The following is a 21,576-nucleotide window of genomic DNA, read 5'->3' on the forward strand; positions in this document are numbered from 1 at the left end:
GAGACCTTTAGCAGGTGATGCATTATACATTAATCCACGGCATTTAACTGTTCCTACTGAAATGTTACAGAAATATTAAAGCAGCTAACCTGACAAGTTTCTTCATAACTGACCTGCCATGTAGGGCAAACCAGCATCACCCCAAGGCCTAGAGGATGAGTGTACCCTGATACACACTTTTGTGGCCCTTGCCTTGCCACATCTTTGTGGGGAGATCTTCTAAAGCCTATTCAAGGGCATCAAAAGTGGGGCTGGAGGTGGGAGACTGTCAGGGCACGTCTCTATGATGAATTGAATGTGACTTACTCTCAGGTAAGTTGGCACAGGATTGAGGTTTGGCTATATCTCTGGATAGGCATCAAATCACAGTTAGGAGAACACTGGATGCCCAGGGAGGCTGGAATAGGCAGCATAATGTCGTTTAGCCTTATTCAACTTCATACATTTATTTTGACTTCCATTTTTTATTATTCATATGAAATGTTAAATCTACTTTCTTTATGGGACGCTAGTTGCTTTTGATAGTTGTTGCTTCCTCTTTAAAAAGCAAGTCTTGCTTTTGCTGTTTCTATTCTCTTTCCAGATCTATGGTGGGCCTGACTTCTCTTCTCCCAGGTTGGCCCAGCTGTGCGCCCCCAGATCGCTACAAAACCCTCTGCATGTCTCTAGCACTGGAAATGCAGTTTCAGTCCGATTCAAGGCAGACAGATATGTGAATGGAAGAGGCTTCAATGCCACTTGGCAAGAGATACCTGGAGGTGAGAATGAGTGTGTGTGTGTGTGTGTGTGTGTGTGTGTTTAAACTACAGTTCCCAGGATTCTTTAGGTGGGGAGTCATGTGCTTTAACTTTGCTTATTTATTTTATTTGTTTTCAACAATTTATATGCCACCTCCTTAAAATGTACTTTAAATATAAGGCCTGAGAGCAGCCGAAGAGGCAGTGCGGAAGATAACACCCCAGAGTTATGTTGAACTCCAAATTCTCCTAGTACGCTACACCAATACTTAGTACAAGTGTGGCACCATGGAGCTAGCTCATTCTTCCTGTGCTTCTTCCCCCCCCCCCAAAAAAAAAGTTTTACCCATGATCATTGTAATTAGAGACATGTTAAAATGACAATAAGCAGTTGCCCCGGAGAATGATGGGATGCACAAGGATTGAGCTCAAAGCACAGCATCTCAGCTTATTTTTTAACTGAAAGAATTGCTTTGAGTTGGACCCCTAAATTCACAGAATTACGGAGTTGGAAGGGACCTTGGGAGTCATCTGGTCAAGTGCCTTGCTCAACGCAGGATGGGGCAACATAAAATTGAGAATTCAGGGTGGCTTATTTTGACCACCGTGGCTGTTATACTGCTGAAATGCAACACTCACCAGCCCTGCTTCACATCTTGGCTGAAACGTGCCCACAGATTATGATAATGTCTCCTCTTTTTGTGGAGAGACATTGGAGAGAGGACTATGTGTTAAAAAAACCACCTCTGGTTTTTGTGTGGCCTTCCATACAAAAGGCAGGCACAGAAGTGACTCACAGGGTGGAGCAGAGGTGCTGCCCCAGCTTCCTGGCAGGTGGATCACTGTTGTTTACCAGGGGAAAGAAGGGGTGAGGCCAATCCAGAGCTCCTGCCAGGGTTTTGCAGTAGAGGGTGCTGTCCGGTTGGCCATGAAGAAGTAAGAGTCAATTGCCTTTCTCACTGGCTTCTGTACAAGGAAGCAGGAGGGAGCGCCAACTCGTTGTTCACCTCAGACAGCAGAACACCCCAGACCAGCACTGGGAGGGACACCTAGTTGTCCAGGCAGTGGAGAGACACTTCCCTGTCTAAGTGCCTGTGCTGTGTCCTGAGGCTGCTGCACATTGCGTAACCCAGAGAAACTGAGGCCATGCAGAATCCCACTCCTACCCTCTTGCCAGCCAGCCAGCACAATGGGCAAACTTTCATTGCCTTTGATGCCCACCAAAGTGCCCATTAGTGGAGTCCCGTTAATGAAGCTAGGACTGTTGTTTCAATTTCAGCCTAATAAACAGGTTAGCATTTATTTCTGGAGTTAATGGCTTTGCCAATACGTACGACATGTAGCGCAGATAGTCATTTGAACTCTTGGTAAAATATGCAGGTTTCTCAAATGAGCATCCGTTACCTTCACTTTAGGTTGCGGAGGAGTTTTCCAAGCTCCAAGCGGTGAAATCCATTCTCCCAACTATCCTCAGCCTTACAGCAATAGCAGTGACTGCTCTTGGGTCATTCGAGTCGATGGGGGCCACCGTGTTCTGCTGAACTTCACAGACTTTGAAATAGAATCTCATCGTTCATGTAACTATGACTATGTTGCAGTGAGTACTGAGAGATGATTATTTTTTAAGGAATAAGAAAAGCACTTTCCCTTGTCTCAGTGAAACTTGTCCTCACCCCACCAGCTGCTATTTGCCGAGGAGCAAAGCTGCTGTTAGTGTAAATAACAGCTTGGGGAGAAATTTTAAAGAGAAATGTCATCATTGTGCTGTGCTAATTCCTCTGATACTTATTCACATGGGTGGTGCCCAGGATATCAGTGGAGCCACTTGTATGAGTACCCGCAGTAGTTCACCCAGATGATCTTGCAAGAGTAGCACTTTCTATCTTGGTACTAATGTACAAAAACAGCCATGTCAGTCATGTGCATGATGGAAAGGCAGTATTGTATCATATCATGGTCCTGGTCCTTCACTTCACTTGATGAGCAAAATCAAAGTTGCTGTTTTTTTAAGGGTCATTTCTGAAGCTACTGTACATGTTGGCAGACTTCTTGAAAAAAATTATAATGTTTTAGGTTCTAACAACCACAAAAAGTACCGAGCAAACTGAGATTTGCTCTGTGGTCTGCAATACCAGTAAGCTATGAGTCATTCTCTTCCAACAACTGGAACCGATTAGTTTTGAGTTGTGTTTCAACTTAGCAATATAAGCTAAGAGAACATAGAGTGCAGGCTAACCTGGAAAGCTATAAGCAATATTTCAAGTCATCAGGAATTTAAAATACAAGCAAATAAGAAGGTTGCTTATATTCCTGTGTTATAGGAAGAGATGTTCCAGGTAGGTTTCCACCCTGTTTCTTTTATAGTAATAATATGATTTGCTTTCTGGATTCATGTGGGACAACCCTTTCCCTTTTGATCCTCATTTCTTGCTCAGAGTAGCTAGCCTGTTGCCCTCCAGATGTTGTGGAACCCCAACTCTCATCAGCCTCACAACCAATGGTCAGCTGCCATTCTCTCAGAAGAACAAGAGATGGCACACAAAATACCACCTCACTGCTAGACTGGGAAGAGAGGAGACCCCACCCCAAAACTAAGCAATAGTAGCTATCCTTTCCTTCCAGTCTCTCCACACTGCATGTGTGTGTATGCATGCACACACACACACACACACACACAGAGAGAGAGAGAGAGAGAGAGAGAGAGAGAGAGAGAGAGAGAGACCTTTTCTGACTTAATAATGTACCCATGTTTCTGACTACCCAACAATGCTTTTGCAAAATGCATATGGGTGGAGTATTTGTGGTAAATTACACTGTTTGTTGTTTCCAGGAAAGCACAGTTATAAAAATCACCAAACTGAATGTACCAATTTCTGTACATTTCACTCATGTGTTTTGTAGCCAGCCAATCTGAAGCGGCATCTTTGGTCAGGCTTTCCAGCATTTGGAGACGATTAGGGCATGAGCTCAAGAACAAGAGGCACTTTTCGGGGAAGCAAGGAAATCTGGTAGCTGTAGAAAAGTGCATTACGCCCAACTTCCAGATTCCCTCATTCTTCTGCCTCTATCCCTGCAAATAATAATAATAATAATAATAATAATAATAATAATAATAATAAAGAGACAAGAGAATGAGCTTTGCAAAATTATGACATTTTGACAGCCACAGTTTGCTGATAGCGAAGGGGCCTGACTCACCCCATTGTGACTTTTACCCACCAGCTCCACACATGACGAGATTTGCAATTTATCATGCCTCTTGAAGAAACTCAGTTTTCAGTGGCGTTCCAGGATGTGGCAAAATCTTACACACCGCATAAAGCTCATTCTGGGGAAATAAGGTTTATTCCACAAAATAAGATGTTATTCTCCACTGACTTTCCCTGTTTAGTGACAATTGCCAGAGGGGTAACTCAGCTCAGCTGGGGTCACACTGCTGCTTACTGTGTACTCACTGCAATTCCACTGCTGGGTTTTTAATCTGTGTTTGCACATCATTCTATAAAATGCATATGCATCTTGCAGTTTGTTATAAAACACTACTGTTTGGGGCATTGTTTTTTCAAACCAGCTTCACACCAGTTGGAATCCTTAAGCTATTCCTCTCCCCCCCCCCCTTTTATTTTTATTTATTTGTTTGGTTTTTCAGATTAAAATGTTACAATCACATATCGAACATAAACCATAAAAGCAAGATTCCAAGGAATCTCCTGGACCTCCATCCTCCCCTTTGTGGGTCCTATTATTAATCATTTCTCCTGCATCTTTTACATCTCCATCATATCCAAAAACACTATTAAACTACAAGTGATATTCCAACCCCACTAATGATTTTAACTGTTTACAGTGGTCTTTAAGATCATTTATAAATTTCCCCTGGAATCCTTAAGCTATTCCTAATTGATATCTTGACAAGGTGTGAAAACCTTTGCATAGGGCAAAGCCTTCCGTGCTCTATCAATGCCCACCGGTGTGTACACAAACAGAAACTAATCTGACACTAATAATGTGAACAGCTGGTGGGGGGAAGAGTTATGAAACACAAATTTAACAAATAAATAAATACAATACAAAATAAAATAAAGAGAGCCAGTTGAATTCAGTTTATACCTGTACTATGCCCTTAGAAGTTTTCAACCATGCTAAAAATCCTAAATAGCAACACGTATCAGCTACAACCCCTGGTAAAGCATCATTTTCAGCAATAATTCTGGCAGCTTCCAGACTGCCACTATTTTGGCATGGGATTCAATCACATCCTGACAAATTCAGGATGCACCTTGAAGGCTGATTTGGAGTTCCTATGAAACAAACCCTCTTCCCCAAGAGACATTTTGCAATAAGGAAAATTAAGTGTAGGATAACTCTGGCTTGATACTACATTGTATAATCTCCCCACAAACAAATCAGGTCTTCTGTCTCAGGTTCCTACACATGAATAACTTCAAATATCACATCTGAAACCTGGTATTAGTACAGTACATGTACTATTTGGATGTAACTAGCTATCTTTATTTGCTGCCCAGACTATGGTTACAACATTCTCATAGTGTGTTGTCAGGACTGCCTCTAGGTCCCAGCTCACAGAGGACCAACGCCTGGTTGATGTAATGTACAAAAGTCTTTATTGAAGTTTAGTTTCCATTTCAAACCCCAGAGCGCGCAGCCCTACGTCTAGACTCTAGATCAGCGAAGTCCCCTCTGAGTCACTATCCCTTCCGCACCAGTTCAAGATCCTAGCCCGGCTCCACCTCCTGCGCTGTTCCTTCCTCCTCTGGGTCCTTCTGCCCCCTGGGGTTTCCTCCTTCCTGGACTCTTCTGATGCTGACCCCCCTGAGTCTTGCCCTTCCTTCCGGCGGGCTTTAGGACCTGGCTCCCTATCCGGGCTCCCTGCTGTGCCGCTCGCCTGTACATTTGAACTTGGCGCGCGCGCCCAGCCGGTAACCTTCCTCCTGACCGTTTCCCCGCTCTCCGATGTGGGCGTGGTCAAACCTGACTCATCTCCTCTCGCTGGTGGTGAGAACACTGGTCCCGATTCCTGGGACTCCCCCTCCCTACTGCGCTCTGGTAGGGAAGCTGGTCCTGATTTCCAACTGCTGCTCAGGGAGTCCCCGCTGGCCCCTTCCTCCTGGGGTTTTCCCCCTGGAGCCCCCCTTGCCCTGGCCATCGGCGCTCCCTTCTGTGAATCTTCCGATTCGCTGGAGAGGCTCATGGAATGACTCTGGCCACTGTCACTGCCTCCACCCCACTCGGATTCCTCCTCCTCACTCTCCATTTGCTCCCCCTCCTGTGTCTCTGCTCCTGAACCCCTGACATGTGTATTTTCACCTTGCTAGATAAGCAATGCTGTTCTGAGGTTCTTAACCTTAATCATATATACTGCTCTGCTCTATAGGTATTTGATGGTTCCAATGCTGAAGCTCCACTTCTTCGGAAAGTTTGTGGGCAGCAGCGACCTTCTCCTATCCTGTCCACCCAAAATACCATATTTGTACGGTTTCGCTCTGACAGCACTGTCCATCTCAGAGGCTTTAGGGCTCAATTCACTGAAGGCAAGTTTCTCACTGTCATGAATATATTTTAATTCTTGCCCTAGCTAGGGTTACTTCCAGACTGGGTGTTTATTGTGTTACCATTTCTCATCATGCATGCATGCAACACGATACAATTGCTATCTAAACGCCAGCCTGTATCTCCCTTTCTTAACCTTTCAAGGAAAAACCCAGTAAGTTAAAAGAAAAGAAAAAACATTGTTGCCAACAACCCAGTTGCAATATCCTAGCTCCCCTGAAAGCTTTATTTAGCTCAGCAATCTAATTCAGAGGAAAGCAACCTTTTGTCAAACTATTAAGAGTGAGAAACAGTTGCTGATGTACCTCGAAATCTAAGTCAGTAGATTGCAAACTATCTTCTGCCCAACATTGACGGATCAACTGTTTGACTCAGTAAAAGGCAGCTTCATATTGTTATTTTAAAAACCCCCAGAAGTGGATATTTGACCATTATGGGAAGTGCTTTGGGGAGATTCCAGAAAGTAGCCTCACCACATATTGTCAGCATCTGTGCATGCAAGATTTTTAAGGGAGGTCTAATTTCATCATGCTTCCAGGCCCAGTTTTATACACACCTTAACTAATGTTCATTTGTATCTTTTATTCCAAAGAATGTGGAAGTGTCTTGGAAGTTGATTCAGTTGGTGCTGCCATTTCCTCTCCACTGTACCCGGCCAAGTACCCAAACAATCAGAATTGCAGTTGGATTATCCAGGCTCAGGAACCATGTAAGTTGACAACAGACACACATGCCTCTCTTGTGGGAAAGCAGCCTGAATGACTAACATCCTCCCCTCATCTGTGATAACAATGCAAAATTCCTTCTTTTCTTCTTTGCAGGAAGTCCTGCATCCTGGGCATGACCAAGGGACACTTAAATCTTTTTCTGAGTGGGAATTAATGCAAAAAATCTTAGTATCTGGGGCAAAATGAGATAACATACAATTTCGCCATTCTGTCCCTAAGTTCCCCAACTATAAGGTTTCAAGGTTGTGCTGAACGCTATAAAGCTCAAATTACAACAGGGCAAATGCAAGTCTTGTGCTGGCACACAAGAGCCCACAGTTCTTTGAAACTAGCACTCATTTGCAGATAGAATTGTGAATACATGTGCAGACCAGGAAAGGAGAAGGGAGATCGCTGTGCATTAGAACAGTGGGAAGAAAGAGTGCGTGAGCCTGAGGCTCCTTGTTCATGCATGTCTGAAGCATCTCAATATGATTAAGTGGTTCTATCCTGGTGAGAAAAAAAAATCAAATAAAATAAATAAATAGCCAGCCTTCAGTGTGAACATTAACTCAGTTCCTCCTTTTGTGAAATGCAAAACTTTCCCTTACATATCTTTCTCCCGACAGTCAATCATGTCACTCTGTCATTTACTGACTTTGAAACTGAAGACGGACGGCGTAATTGCAGCACTGATTACGTAGAAATTCAGGAAGGGGATAATTATGATGCACCTCTGCAGGGTATGTTAGCATTTACTTATTTTGTTGAACTATTATTATTATTATCATTATTATTATTATTATTATTATTATTATTATTATTATTATTTTGCATCATCATTATAGTTCTTGTTTTAGCAAATTCACTTGTTTGCAGACAAAATTGTGACCTTTAAAGTTGGGAATGGATGGAAGGATAGGTGACATTTAATACCAGGTGTGGGGTGGATTTGTGCAGTGCCCCCCTCCTCTGCATGGGACGCGGGTGGCTCTGTGGTTTAACTTGCCAATCAGAAGGTTGGTGGTTCGAATCCCCACGACAGGGTGAGCTCCCGTTGCTCAGTCCTTGCTCCTGCCAACCTAGCAGTTCAAAAGCACAAAGTGCAAGTAGATAAATAGGTACCACTCTGGCGGGAAGGTCAACGGCATTTCCGTGCGCTACTCTGGTTCGCCAGAAGTGGCTTAGTCATGCAACCCCAGAGTCGGTCACGACTGGACCAAATGGTCAGGGGTCCATTTACCTTTACCCCTCTTCTGCACCTGGCACTGAATTTACCCCCCCCCCAAATGTGAGGACTTCCTATGTCATAAATATAACAGGTAGTAAGGCCCTTGGCACCTGTATCTTCATTTTGGAAGCTATCCCAGAAGCTCCATTGAAGAGCAATACAGTGGTGCCCCGCAAGACGAATACATCGTAAGACGAAAAACTCGCTAGACGAAAGAGTTTTCCGTTTTTTTAGTTGTTCCACAAGACGAGTTTCCCTATGGGCTTGCTTCGCAAGACGAAACATCTTGCGAGTTCTTGCGAGTTTGTTTCCTTTTTCTTAAAGCCGCTAAGCCGCTAAGCCATTAATAGCCGCTAAGCCGCTAATAGCCGTGCTTCGCAAGATGAAAAAACCGCAAGACGAAGAGACTCGCGGAACGGATTAATTTTGTCTTGCGAGGCACCACTGTATAGTAAACTTCTTTAAACAGCAAAAATTAAGAAATGAGGACTGATTACAGGCCCATGATTAATGGATGAAACAGAACCCCTTGCCCCCAAAAGCTCTATTGAACATTTAATTTATCTTATGTTGGTCTTTTCAGGGCGCTACTGTGGCACCACCATTCCACATCCTGTCACTTCTTTTGGCAGTGCTTTGTCTGTCAATTTCATCTCCAATGATGCAAATACTGCCAAAGGTTTCCATGCTATTGTTGCTGCATCAACATCTGGTAAGCCTGTCTCTGAATACTCCTAGAAGGGGTAACAATTTTAAAGCTTTGCACCACATTCCTTGGCATCAGGAACTCTTAAATATGAGACAGTCACTTTGAGCAATGATCTCATTAAAGAAGGAAAGAGCAAGGCTGGATCTAGGAAAGGAAGCTGGTTGGAAGAACCAGTAAAGCCAGTCAATGAAAACCCAGTAGGAATGCTAGGGTCTGTGACAGGTTGCCAAATCAATAAGCAAGTGGATATTGGGTCTTGTGCAGCTGTGCTCTTCAAACCTAGGTCCCCAGATGTTATTGGACTACAGCTTCTATCATCTCTACCCGACTTAGCCAATGGGTGATTGGAGCTGTAGTCCACCAGCACCTGGGAATCCAAGGCTGAAGAAGATGATGGAGTGATTATTGGTTGATAACCAAGAGTCAGCACAGAGCTGCTCTAGGTGAGTGAACTATGGGTGGGATTGAGTGCTTGGTATCACCTGTTGTCGGACTGGCAGGGCTCCGAAGAGTGTGTGGCAGAGGCAGGGGACCAGGAGAGGGTAAACCAGTGATTTATGGGGTTCGATGCCACCTGCTAGGCAGGAGTGTGCAATGTAACATTTTTAAAACTGTATTCTAGCCTGCACCTTTCATTTAATGCAAAAGTGCCATATGAGAACCATGGAAAACTTTCAGCCCCACAATGTGCAAAAGTAGAGAAACTGATCCACTAGAGAAGCTTCCTATAACTAGGATTTCCTGTTCTGAGTCATAAATCCGAGATGGAGATATTTGCTTTTCTCAAGAAGGGAATTCCCACGTTTTTGTGGCTATCAAAACCTCTAATCTGCTTGCAGTATCTTTCTCCTTTTCCTTGCAGCTTATTTCTCCCTCTCTCCTTTGCAGCTTGTGGAGGTACCTTCCATATGGAGAGAGGAGCCTTCAATAGCCCCAACTTCCCTGAGCCTTACCCGCCAAATATTGAATGTGTCTGGAACATTCTGGTCTCCCCTGGCAACCGGCTCCAGCTGTCTTTTACGTAAATTGAATTTCCAAAGGGTTATTGTTCAGCCTATTAATGGAGCTCCAGGAAGGAAACGCTGTGTTTAGTGGGAAATGTAATTACCAGCATGTAAAAGTGTAGCGGTGCCCACAACAACTTGGAAAAAGAACACAGTAGTGGACATAAAGGGGCTGCCGTCTGTTTCTTCCGCCGTGCATTATCTAGAGCATATCATGGTAGATGTTGAAACAATTGCATTCTATGCTGTAAATGCCACTCCTCTGGTATAGCATAAACAAGGAGAGATTATTAGATATCCTCCTTCTTTTGCCTCTGTGGGGTCTCTTGCAAAACAAACACGCACACACACACACACATATATATCCCAGACTAATCAAGCAGCTATTATAGTACATGTCTATGATTGACCAAACTGGACTGGTATTTCATTCCCAAATACTTTCCCGCTAGTCCAGAGTCTCTTGCACAGTTGTAAGAAATGAATGTACAATGCAGAATGAAGCAGGTGCAGTTCATCCTTATCATGAAATCCTATGTGCACACTCCTTCTAGGCAAAAAACCAAGTACATCCATGTCAGTGCACTAAGCAATTAAATCTAATGGCATGCACATACAAATGTGCCAATAAGGCCAGCACCAATAGCATTCTGTCACACACATACACACACGTGTGGGTGTCAGCAGTTCCTTCCCAGTTCTTCATAACTGAAAGGAAAATCATGAAATAGTGGGAGGTCTTTGAACCATCTTTAAGATGTCAGTTATTATCTGCTGTGTCTGTTATCAGTTTTGTATCTTTTTATTTGGGAAAAGCTATTTATTTTTTGAATATTGGTCTTGCAAAATTGCTTCTCTAGCATGTTCCAAGGAATAGCTCTAAATGAGTTTGAAGTGTGTCCAGATGGGCTTTTGGTTCCATTTCATGGTGCCCTGAAGACATATGGGCCCACTTAAACTGGAAGGAAATCTGAGTAGTGATATTTTGTGCATGTTAACCATAGAAAACTCTGGTTTTGATTTTCTATTCATGGCTGACCTTCGAAATACAGAATACAATTTTGATACAGGAAAAATACAGTTTACCTAGCATGCAGGGTTCAGATTAGTTCCTGATGTACACATATGACAAAACCAATTTGGTCAAGAATGAATAAGTAAGCCAAGTTGTTGCTGGTGAAACTTTGAGATGCAGAGGATCCAATTTTTAATCCCCCCCCCCCTCGCTCACAAGAAGACTTGGCCAATATGTCTTAAGGAAATAGGGTCTATACGTATGTGCAGAATCCTATATAATCCCTGCTCAGAAACATCAACTATTCTCTACAAACCCTTGGATGAGAAAGAACAACTTCTGTATAGGGGCAAACGTATGATTTAAGACAAAATTGCGGATCAGCATCTTTCATTTAGCAATTAAGCCAGAACCCATCTCATGTGCTTTCAAAGTCATGCATTCTGCAAGGAATGCATACACAACCATGGACAAAAACTAAAACTAAAAATACATCCAGAACCTTTAAAATGGCAAGGAGCTCTTCCTTTGGGTTTCATGCAGTTAAAAAGCAAAATAAACACAGAACCTCCCCCCCCAAACCCCCCCCCCCAAATGATGCATTTCCTTAAAATTGAAAGAATTCTGAATAATGCATTTGTATAGATTAGAATCATAGAATTGGATGGGACTTCGAGAGCAATCTAGTTCAACCCCCTGCATTGCAGCCATCCCAGGTTGGGCTCGAATCACCAACCTGCTGGTTAACATTCAGATGCACTTACCCATTACACCACATGATCCACAAGCCAACATGTGTTAATTGACTTACTAATGCCAGTGTGTCAAGCAAGCTGGTTCATCTCAGTTGAAGAGCATGTCATTCCAGATGTGTAGCGTGGTAAACTGATGCCTTAAACCCTGCATTATAGTACATAGGGTGAAAGGATACCATGGGTGGTATTCAACTAACTCAGAGTAGACCCAGTGAAACTGACAACCATGACTAAGTTAAGTTTATTAATTTCAGTGGGTCTACACTTAGTAAAACTAAGTTGTATACCACCCACAGAAAGAATAGGATACAGAAGTAGACAGTATAACAGGATAGCCACAATTTGTAATAATATGCATTACACGGCAAATGGACTGGATCCCATTTTATACAGAATATTTTGAAGTCCTTAAATACCATTAGCATTTTACTGACCCTTGTAAGAGGAAAAGTGTGGAATCACTGAGAGATAATTGCTTGATGCAGTACATTCATTTCCCTTTGTATTTTATATTTTATCCCATGCACTGTTATGTCAATTAATGTGCCCACATTGCTGTTGAAAACAGAGATTTTCAGATGGAAGCAAGTGACAACTGCAACAAGGACTACCTAGAAATTAGAGAAGCCAATGTCAGTGGCCATCTGGTGGGACGATTCTGTGGCGACTCTGTGCTGGATAATTATACGTCTATCACTGGGCACGGCCTGTGGGTTATATTTGTCTCAGATGCCTCAGGTGATGGAAGGGGCTTCCAGGCCACATTTGCTCACAGTAAGTAAATACTGAACTCAAACCGAAGCAATCACTTTACAGATCATTTGCAAGCAAGGAAAGAAAGATATGTGTAGATATACACCTTGATAATATTACTGTGTTTTCACTTCTGGAGAGTGCCAACCAACAATATGTAGCATCATGTAACTTCCTTAACTTTGTGATAGCTTAGTTCACACACAGACACACCTGTTGTGGGTGGGATATAAGTTGTTGTTGTTTAGTCATGTCCGACTCTTTGTGACCCCATGGACCAGAGCATGCCAGGCACTCCTGTCTTCCACTGCCTCCCGCAGTTTTGGTCAAACTCATGCTGGTAGCTTCAAGAACACTGTCCAACCATCTCGTCCTCTGTCGTCCCCTTCTCCTTGTGCCCTCCATCTTTCCCAACATCAGGGTCTTTTCCAACGTCATATATGTACTGAAGATAAATAAATCCCCTGGGCACATGTAAATTCAAAAATCCATAAAATATGAAGAGGCAATGTAAAAGTTACATCAAATAAGAGCATGTGATTTGCCATTGGGTACATTCTTAATAGAGACCCTTGGTGTCTGTGGTAGAGGTGGCAGGTATGCACTGGCAACGTGGAAGGGGGAAAATACCGTACAAAATTCAGAAAGTAAAAAATGGTGGATTACTAGTACACTGACTCAACTCTAAAAACAAGACTACACCTGCTGAAATCCCCCTTTCCATACAGCTATTAAATGTGCAGGAGCCATGTCCTTTTGTATCAGGACACCCTGCTACAGCTCAGGGTCCCTCTTCACTCAGGTAGGAGTGGACAGCGTAGTGGGACTTCACCACTCACCTGACTTCCCTCCAGCTGAGTCGCTGCTGCATACTGGGAAGGAGAGCAGCAGCAAGGTTGGCACAGTGCAAACATGCTGGCAGGATTGCCCTTCGGCACTGTGCCAACCTCACCATCACCTGCCGTCATCCCCTTCTCCATCCTGCCATTCAGCAGTAGCTCTCCTAGAGGGAGGTCAGGTGAGCTGTGCAGCCCCAACACATTGTCTGTGATGGTACCCACATGCTTAGATTTCGTTTAAGTTAAAATAACAAAGCCTTGCAAGGGGAAATGAAACTTATGGGGAAATTGGAGGCAGTATTTGGGGGTGGAGACGGTCTCAAAGAAAATCTCCCCTCTTTTACCTACATAGCAAAATCATTCAACAGAACATTAATAACAATAATAATAACAACAACAACAATAATAATAGCCACCTCTCATTTTTCAGTGTTTGGAAAGACTGTGGTGGGAAGCAGTGGACAAATTGCATCTCCACTGTGGCCTAGAAATTACCCTCACTACTCCAACTATCAGTGGACAATAACTGGCAACACAACAGAAGTGGTCCATGGTCAGATCACACAGATGGATATTGAAGATACATATAGCTGCTACTTTGACAAGCTGAAGGTGGGCTTGAACTTGCAAACTTTTTTATTTTGGTAAACTCTGGTACAAATAAGTCACAATGCAAAAGGAGCTGTCAGATGATTATATCTCAACTTAAAATGAGCTGAGGCATGAAACAGTCTTTTGGCCACATGTGCAACCACTTCGATCCTCCCACCATAAGAGCGTAAGAAGACTCCTGCTGGATCAGGCCAAAGGCCTATCAAGTCCAGTTCTTACAGTGGCCAACCAGATGCCTGGGGAAAGCCCACAAGGAGGACCTTTCTGGCAGCAGCAGACAGGAAATCTTTGCCGCCACAAAAAGTGGAGAGTATTTGGGGGTAATTCTGAAAAGTGGCCTTCTTTTTCCTCAGGGGGTGAGAAGGAGAACTGCTGGAAATTTGCTCAGAAAAGTGTATCCTGAGAAATGTTGACTCTGCATCTAAAAAACCCCAACAGTGTTACTAATCTTTATTCTCACTGTTGCAGGTATATGATGGGCCCAACACACACTCTCGTCTCATAGGAACATACTGTGGTGTAGCCCCATTTTCTTTCACCTCCTCTGGAAGCTCTGTTACTCTCCAGTTCACCTCTGATTTTTCTGTAAATGGAAAGGGCTTCCTTTTGGACTGGAATGTGGTGGAAGCACCTACAGCTGTGGGACGTGCCATTCCTATAGGTTGGTCTCCTGTCCATGTGGTTAACCTTTTCATTTCAGCGACTGAAAGACAGACAGATAATGAAAGTGTATGTCAGTTTGCGTGATGGAATGCTATCATCCAGTGGTAGTCAACCTTTCTTCAGGCATGCTTTTAAGCCAAGTGAAACATTTGAGAGCATACCTTTCTAGTGTGCCAGTTTAGTGTTGCCTTGGCTTTTCTATACAGAATCAAAGAGCAGGTGATAGCACAGGACAGGACAGAGAGGCAGGAGGACAGGCTTAACTCTGCAACACAGTTAAGCCCATAGACCTCTGCTCTTATCCTAGGAAATCACAACCCCACCAACTTTCCCACCTGCAGCATTTGTCTTGAAGATTAGCTACCTATTGTATAGCAAACCTTTTGTTCAATATGAGGTGGTTTTAGCAGTAAGAGGGATTGCATTAATTGTCAGGTAGATGCGACAGCTCAGTTACATTATATTTGCAATAAGATTCAATGGTGGTCACTGCCTTGGATTCCTTTAAAAGTGGATTAGACAAAGTCATGGAGGCTAAAAGGCTACACTGAACCTCAGTGTCAGAATGCAAGGCCAGTTGTTGGGGAGTAACAGAGGCCCGTTCCCTGCCCGCATTAAGACATTAAGAAGACATTAGTTGGGCCCAATGCATGCATGCACATGTTGTACACACATGTACACATACTCTAGCAGGGATAGGGCACCAGTGGACCCCAATTCCCTTTAGTCCCAGCCAACATGGCCAACAATCAGGGAGGATGGGAGCTGTAATCTAGAGGGCTACAGTACATAGAAACAAACACAGAAGAGAAACAAATAGTGTTGTCACTAAACAGGACGAAAAATTAATTTATTTTTACTCATGATTTTCTCTTTCATGACAGGAGCCTGTGGAGGTTTCTCAAGAACCAGTGAAACACCTTCATTTCTGTTCTCACCAGACTGGCCTTCAAACTACAGAAATTTAGCCGATTGTACATGGGTTATCAGAGCGCCAGACTCAACAGTGGAGATCAACATCCTATCCTTGGATATTGAGTCTCATCGCTCATGCAACTACGATAAACTTGTCCTGAGAGATGGTGAGAAACACTGGCACCTTCCCATAGTTGTGGACCGCAAATGGAAATCCTGGTTTATGCAGTTTGCAATTCTCATGCTTGCCAGCTTCCCAAGTCTACATGTCCTCCGCCTCCCCTATTGTGTTAGACTCATGGTGAACTGACCCCTCTAATAAGTGACTCTCACAGATTTCTGCCATCAGATAGGGCTATCCAATAGAGCAGAGCTGCAGCAATAGCCTCCTGGTGGCAGTGGCAGTTCTGCTTACTAGGAGGAGGGTGAGCAGAAGGCAAGGCCCAGGGCCTTATGGGTGCAGCACCAGGAGTGCTAGATTGGCTCTGCTGCTGCATTCACATAGCCTCAACCTCGGCACCCCTTCACCCCCCCTCCTTCTTCCATTAAGTAGTCGTGGTGATGCTGCCAGGGGGCTATTGTTGCAGCTCCATACGACTGCATTTTAAAATGCCACACAGAAGTATTTCCAAAGGCCACCATGCACCTGCCACAAAGTCTGAACAGAGAGACAAACCATGACCCTAGGTTCTGACGCAACACAAAGCCCAAACCATGGTTTAGCTCTGATTAGCACTGCAGCAGGAAAGCATAGTGAGGAAAAAGTTGCCCATGGTTTTTACTGTGAGTACCCACACACTCATGGACTCCCACTGTCATGGTTTGGCTTAGTGTTGCATGCAAACCAATCCATCTTCTGGCTACCAATGAAATGGTGAATGGAGAACTTTCAGCTCTAACATTGCCTCTCCAAATAAAGCATGGCTGTTTTCCATTTCTTTTCATAGGAGACAACAGCCTTGCACCAGTCCTGGCCACTCTATGTGGTCGTGAAGTTCCTGGACCAATAAGATCCACTGGGAATGCTTTGTACATCCGCTTCACTTCAGATGCAAGTATTACCGGTGCTGGGTTTAATGCTTCTTACCACAAAAGTAAGTCGTCATTTAAAACTGTTCTTTGGGTGCCTTTGCAGATTTAAGGGGGGGGGGTGGAGAGACTGGAAGGAACTGATTATAGAATCTCTTTATTTTTTGTACTGTTGCCTGTCCTGTTCAGCAACAATCCTCTGCACACAAACATAAATGTTGTGAATCCCACGGGTGCATGTTTTTTGAGATGTAATCTTAAATTCACCCCATTTTCATGTGTAACTTCAAAACCACGGCACAATTATTGTTGTTGATATCTGCCTGGATATCTGCCCAGAAATGCAGAGTAAGAAAACATTTCTCTGTTATGGTAAGATTTGCAAGCTGCTTTTGTACTGCTGTGGGTTCTTTTAAAAAAAGGGGGAGGTGAATTGCATTCCACAAAACGGTGCAACTGTTTTTACGTAGTTTAAAAAAATTGTAAGTCCCTACAAATGCAAAGAAAGAAAGAAAGAAAGAAAGAAAGAAAGAAAGAAAGAAAGAGGAAAAACCCAGATGTATATGATAACAGGATCAGACTGCTGCAAGATGATTATTTTTTAATGTACCTCTGTCCTGGAGAAGCAGAATAATCAAATTACAGAATCTTAAAATGATACAAGAGGAGATGCCTAGTTCTTCATACATTTCCAAACATTTACAGTTGCTTCACTTCCCCTGTCAAGGAAATAGCACCACAGTTATTGTAGGTTTGGCATTTCAGCAGCAAACTGGAGTGGGAGAGATAGGTTTGGTTGCAAGTAGCCAGTGAATCATGAAACAAACCTTTGCTGAAGCACCGAGTGCCACATGTTACACATCATGTCTGGAGAGAATTTGTTCTCAATTTTTTGTATTGCAAGATATATTAGTGACAAATTTGATTGTGGGAAAGGCACAACAGCAGCAATCCTATGCATGCTACCTGGAAGTAGCTCATTGGCCACAATGGGACTTAACTTCAAGTAAGCATGAAGCAACAGGAAAAGGTGCCAAATTCAAAAAGTGCTGAACCACAGCCAGAAAGCAGGAATTTGATGAACATTTCTAAAGTGCTCTGAATTCTTCCTTTACAGCTGTAGCCCCAGGGTGAATTCAAGCCACAAGTGCAAATGGTTATTTTTTTTGCAACCTCAAATTGAGTTAAGGTCAGAGCTGCAAAGGAAGCATTTGGAGTTCACCAAGAGTGCACATCCCAATTCTATCTTTGAAAACTGCAGGTTCAATGTAGACTCACCTGACATTGTATGACATCAGGTGACTGACAGGTGGGCAGCCACACTCACCTGTCAAGGTGGCCCATGGAGAAAGGTTCGATTCTGGATCTGTCCTGCCAGCTGGATCCCATTCCCTGCCTCTGTAATTAAAGCGACTGGCATAATCTGTAGGCAAAGATCTAGTAGAAGACAAATGAATTAATTGAGCATGAAAACATGTATGTTATGAGTTTGGCCCTGGCTCAAAATATGCACTGCTTTTGTGAGGATGATTCTATAAGAGCTATAAGCACCAAACTGATAAATCTGAGATTTCAGAGATTTGGACAGGATGGGAATGAAATGAAATTTAAAAAAATTAAACAGTCCTTTCCTTAACAGAGTCTTATTCCTTTAACTTAGGTTGTGGTGGCTATTTGTACACAGACAGTGGTGTGGTCACTTCACCCAACTATCCGCAAACCTATCCTCCTAACCTTAATTGTTCTTGGCATGTTATGGTTACTGTTGGCTTCATCATTGGCATCCATTCTGAGGAGCTCTTCCAGGTGATAAATGAAGATGCTGCCTGCAGTCGTGGAGATTATGTTGAGGTGAGGACAAGAGGAAAGCAATATTGAAATAGCTCAGCCAGTTACTCTTTTGTTTCTGAGCATCAGTTTGTAGTGTTGTGGTTCTATCCAATAAAGTCATCCCGTTAGAGCAAAGGCCTTCCTCTTCCTTCCCCGCATGAACCCCTCCAATCTGTTCCAGGTTTTCCTCAACCCCAGAACAGACTGGGGTGCACATAGAAAAGGGAGGGAGAGGAAACTCTGTTACACAGGCAGAAGTTCATGTGCTAAAGGGATGAATTTACTGGATAAAATCATAGGTTATTGTCTTTAAAGCCTAAACTTTAAAGCCTAAACCTCAGGACCAGTAACCAGCTTGCTTACTTCTTACTGGGTCCTTGTTAGCCCTGAGTTCCCATCATAAAACAGTAGCATTTCCCTTTTTCATTTTATGGGTTGAGACACAAAACCTATAGTGGGTTTATTGACTTTCTGACATGTTAAAAGGCCTGAAGACGCTGAGTTAAAATCCCAATTCTTCCCTGGATTAATTGAGTAGCCTTTGGCACATACCTGTGTATCTGTCCATTTCAATTCCACATCTTTAAAATAGGAAGTAATAGCTTGTTCTCATAGATTTGTTGTGAAAACGAAATAAATCATCTTGCACATTTAATGTTTGCTTTTTTAGCTTAGGAATGGACCAGATCTTTCTGCCCCACCGTTAGGACCTAGCAGCAGGAATGGACGCTTTTGTGGTAGCAATTCCCTTTCTACAATGTACACCACAGACAACCAGCTATTTGTCCACTTCCTTTCTGATAGCAGTAATGGAGGGCAAGGTTTCAAACTGAAGTACGAGGCAAAGGGTCTTGGTGAGTATTGGCACTAAATACAAACAGGGGCTACCGAAACATTCATGATACTCTAAATCAGTGGTTCTCAAATGATGTCGGGATCCATGATTGACAGGAACATTAAATGGTTAAGAAGTGCCCAACTGGCTCAGACTATACCTCCATCTGGACCACCATCCTTCTTACCATAATGGCCAACCAGATGCCTCAGGGAAGGCTACAAGCAAGGCAGGAAACTAATGGCTCTCTGGTAGTCTGTGACATAGTGCCTCCAAACTTGGAGAGCCCATTTAGTCATCACGGTTGATAGCTGTTGGTATACTCCAAAAATTCAGCATGGCTTCAGTGCTGGGGTCCTTGCTTGAGTGGAGGAGCACCAGCTTGGTCAAAATACATCCCTGGACCTGATTTGCACAGTACCTTTTCTGATACTTCTGGTGAAGGACCACACTGGCATATTTCTCAGTTGGTTTTTTTATGAATGCCTGTAGGGAAACAGCTACAAAGTCTCTATGGCATATGAGGAGAAACTTGCCTCCTTTACATATTGCCCAGTTTAAGGGGCATCATGAGCTGACTAGAAAGCAGGGCCATGCCGCTGGTCTTGCCCCTAGGCATTAGGCATGTCACTGGCCCTCTGGACGTCAGTGTGTTGGGGTAGATATCTGCAGGGAGGAAGCCAGGCATGAACATCTGCATGGTTGTGAACTTCCACGCAGCTGAGACTCCCAACCATGCAGGTGTCACAACTGCATAGAAACCTATGCACAAGCAGTTGCTCTCAGGCAGGTCTTTCTCTCTGCATATATCATTGCCAATGCATGTGCATCCAGAGGACAGGGACAGTGGAATGGCCCCATGCCGTGATCATTGCATGAAGTCCCCTCCATGAGGATAACTCATGAAGAGAGCATCTGTGTGTTAATTTTGAAAGGAAGGGCAGAACTGATAAAACCAAAGCTATAAACGATTCCATGTCAAAACCTCCACACACACATAGAAAAACAACAACAGAAGAAAGTATTGTGTATTGTCCTTGTGATACCAGAAAATTAAGGTGGGTCTCATAGATGATCCATTTTAGTGTGTTTATAATAGAACACATTATTATACACATTCCTTATAGTATTCAACCAGATCCTCCTCATCTTCTGTTTCCAGCTTGTGGAGGGAACTTCTATATCAGCCAGTCCAACCCCTCGGGATTTGTCTCTTCACCTGGCCATCCTGGCAACTACCCACCACATGCCGATTGTGTGTGGACAATCATTGCTCCCTTTGGGGCTGCAGTGGAGCTGCAGTTTGAAGATCACTTTGATATCCAGTCTTCACCCAAGTAGGAGCACGTTGTTGTATTAGCTTTCTTTAAATTTTCTGAAGCTATCATGGAGGGTTTGGGGTTAATGTAATGGGGTTCTTGCTTTTATTTCTCTTCTAAATCTAAAGACAGGCATGGTGGGGTGGTGTAGCAAAGCTCTCCTGGCACCAATGCTGCTGTCACTTATTGGGATGGTGCAGGGACAGGGCAGGGGAGGGCAGGGGGGGCACTGTGCAGGTGCACCAGTGGATCCATTCCAGCACCTCTTCTGGGGCACCACCTCCCACCTGTGCAGCATCCCAGTAAGCTATGGAAGCTCTGATCTCAGGACATTGGCTCTATGGCACCGCAGTAGCTGCTACTGTCTAGCAGATGTATGGTTGTAACATAATATGTCTTGTACTGATGCTACAGTAAAGCAAAGTGGTACCGCTGGCTTTGCAGGGGGAGGCCTTTTTGCAGCTGCAGGCTAACAGGGACCCTCCTCCAGAACATTCAGTCTGTTTCTCTGCTTGCCAAATGTCTCCCCATTAAAAATGGTGGGATATTCCAGTGATCCATGATGGGCAAGAGCTCTCATCCCAATAAACACTTTCTTCTGTCTCAAAATTGAATCATATCTATTGGAGAAGGGAGAAGCCTGGGTGAGCTGGGTGAGGCCATAGGGTCACTGGGAGGAGCCAGGATGTCTGACAGCCAGGGTGGGATTTCCTGAAACCTGCTAGAAAGGTAGAAAGACATGTAAGGAGGCAACTAGCAATCTAAGGAAGGGGCAAGTGAGCATTATGTTCTTCTTTAAGGGCTACATCAGAGCTCGAGAGCGTGTGACGCTCCAGATACTTCTGACCAGCAGCTCCCATCATCCTGGACCATTGGCCATACTGGCTGGGACAGATAGGAGATGGGAGTCCAGCAACAGGTTCCCCACCACTAACCTACATTCATTGCATCAGTGGAAGTGTGACTGTGTCAGTTGTTTCACAGGCATGTTTTATTTGCTGTAAATTCGGTGTCTTTTGAAGGATACAGCATTTTTACCCCCATTTAGAATG

At 43.7% G+C, this 21,576-nt stretch overlaps 1 protein-coding gene across 2 annotated transcripts in view; it reads left to right on the forward strand.

Annotated features, from left to right (window-relative positions):
* CUBN (cubilin) overlaps positions 1 to 21,576 on the forward strand; it is a 130,342-nt gene that overhangs the window by 73,697 nt on the left and 35,069 nt on the right. For both annotated transcript variants that reach the window (XM_083704489.1, XM_083704490.1), the window contains 15 exons: positions 584 to 758; positions 2,153 to 2,334; positions 6,133 to 6,289; positions 6,901 to 7,017; positions 7,645 to 7,758; positions 8,830 to 8,958; positions 9,844 to 9,976; positions 12,298 to 12,503; positions 13,752 to 13,933; positions 14,402 to 14,594; positions 15,481 to 15,678; positions 16,459 to 16,605; positions 18,201 to 18,391; positions 19,041 to 19,224; positions 20,368 to 20,542. In XM_083704489.1, the coding sequence (XP_083560615.1) occupies positions 584 to 758; positions 2,153 to 2,334; positions 6,133 to 6,289; positions 6,901 to 7,017; positions 7,645 to 7,758; positions 8,830 to 8,958; positions 9,844 to 9,976; positions 12,298 to 12,503; positions 13,752 to 13,933; positions 14,402 to 14,594; positions 15,481 to 15,678; positions 16,459 to 16,605; positions 18,201 to 18,391; positions 19,041 to 19,224; positions 20,368 to 20,542 (2,483 nt within the window). The remainder of the gene's footprint in view (positions 1 to 583; positions 759 to 2,152; positions 2,335 to 6,132; positions 6,290 to 6,900; positions 7,018 to 7,644; positions 7,759 to 8,829; positions 8,959 to 9,843; positions 9,977 to 12,297; positions 12,504 to 13,751; positions 13,934 to 14,401; positions 14,595 to 15,480; positions 15,679 to 16,458; positions 16,606 to 18,200; positions 18,392 to 19,040; positions 19,225 to 20,367; positions 20,543 to 21,576) is intronic.

This window comes from Podarcis gaigeae (genome assembly GCF_964106915.1).
Source record: "Podarcis gaigeae genome assembly, chromosome: 12".
Classification (NCBI taxonomy): domain Eukaryota; kingdom Metazoa; phylum Chordata; class Lepidosauria; order Squamata; family Lacertidae; genus Podarcis; species Podarcis gaigeae.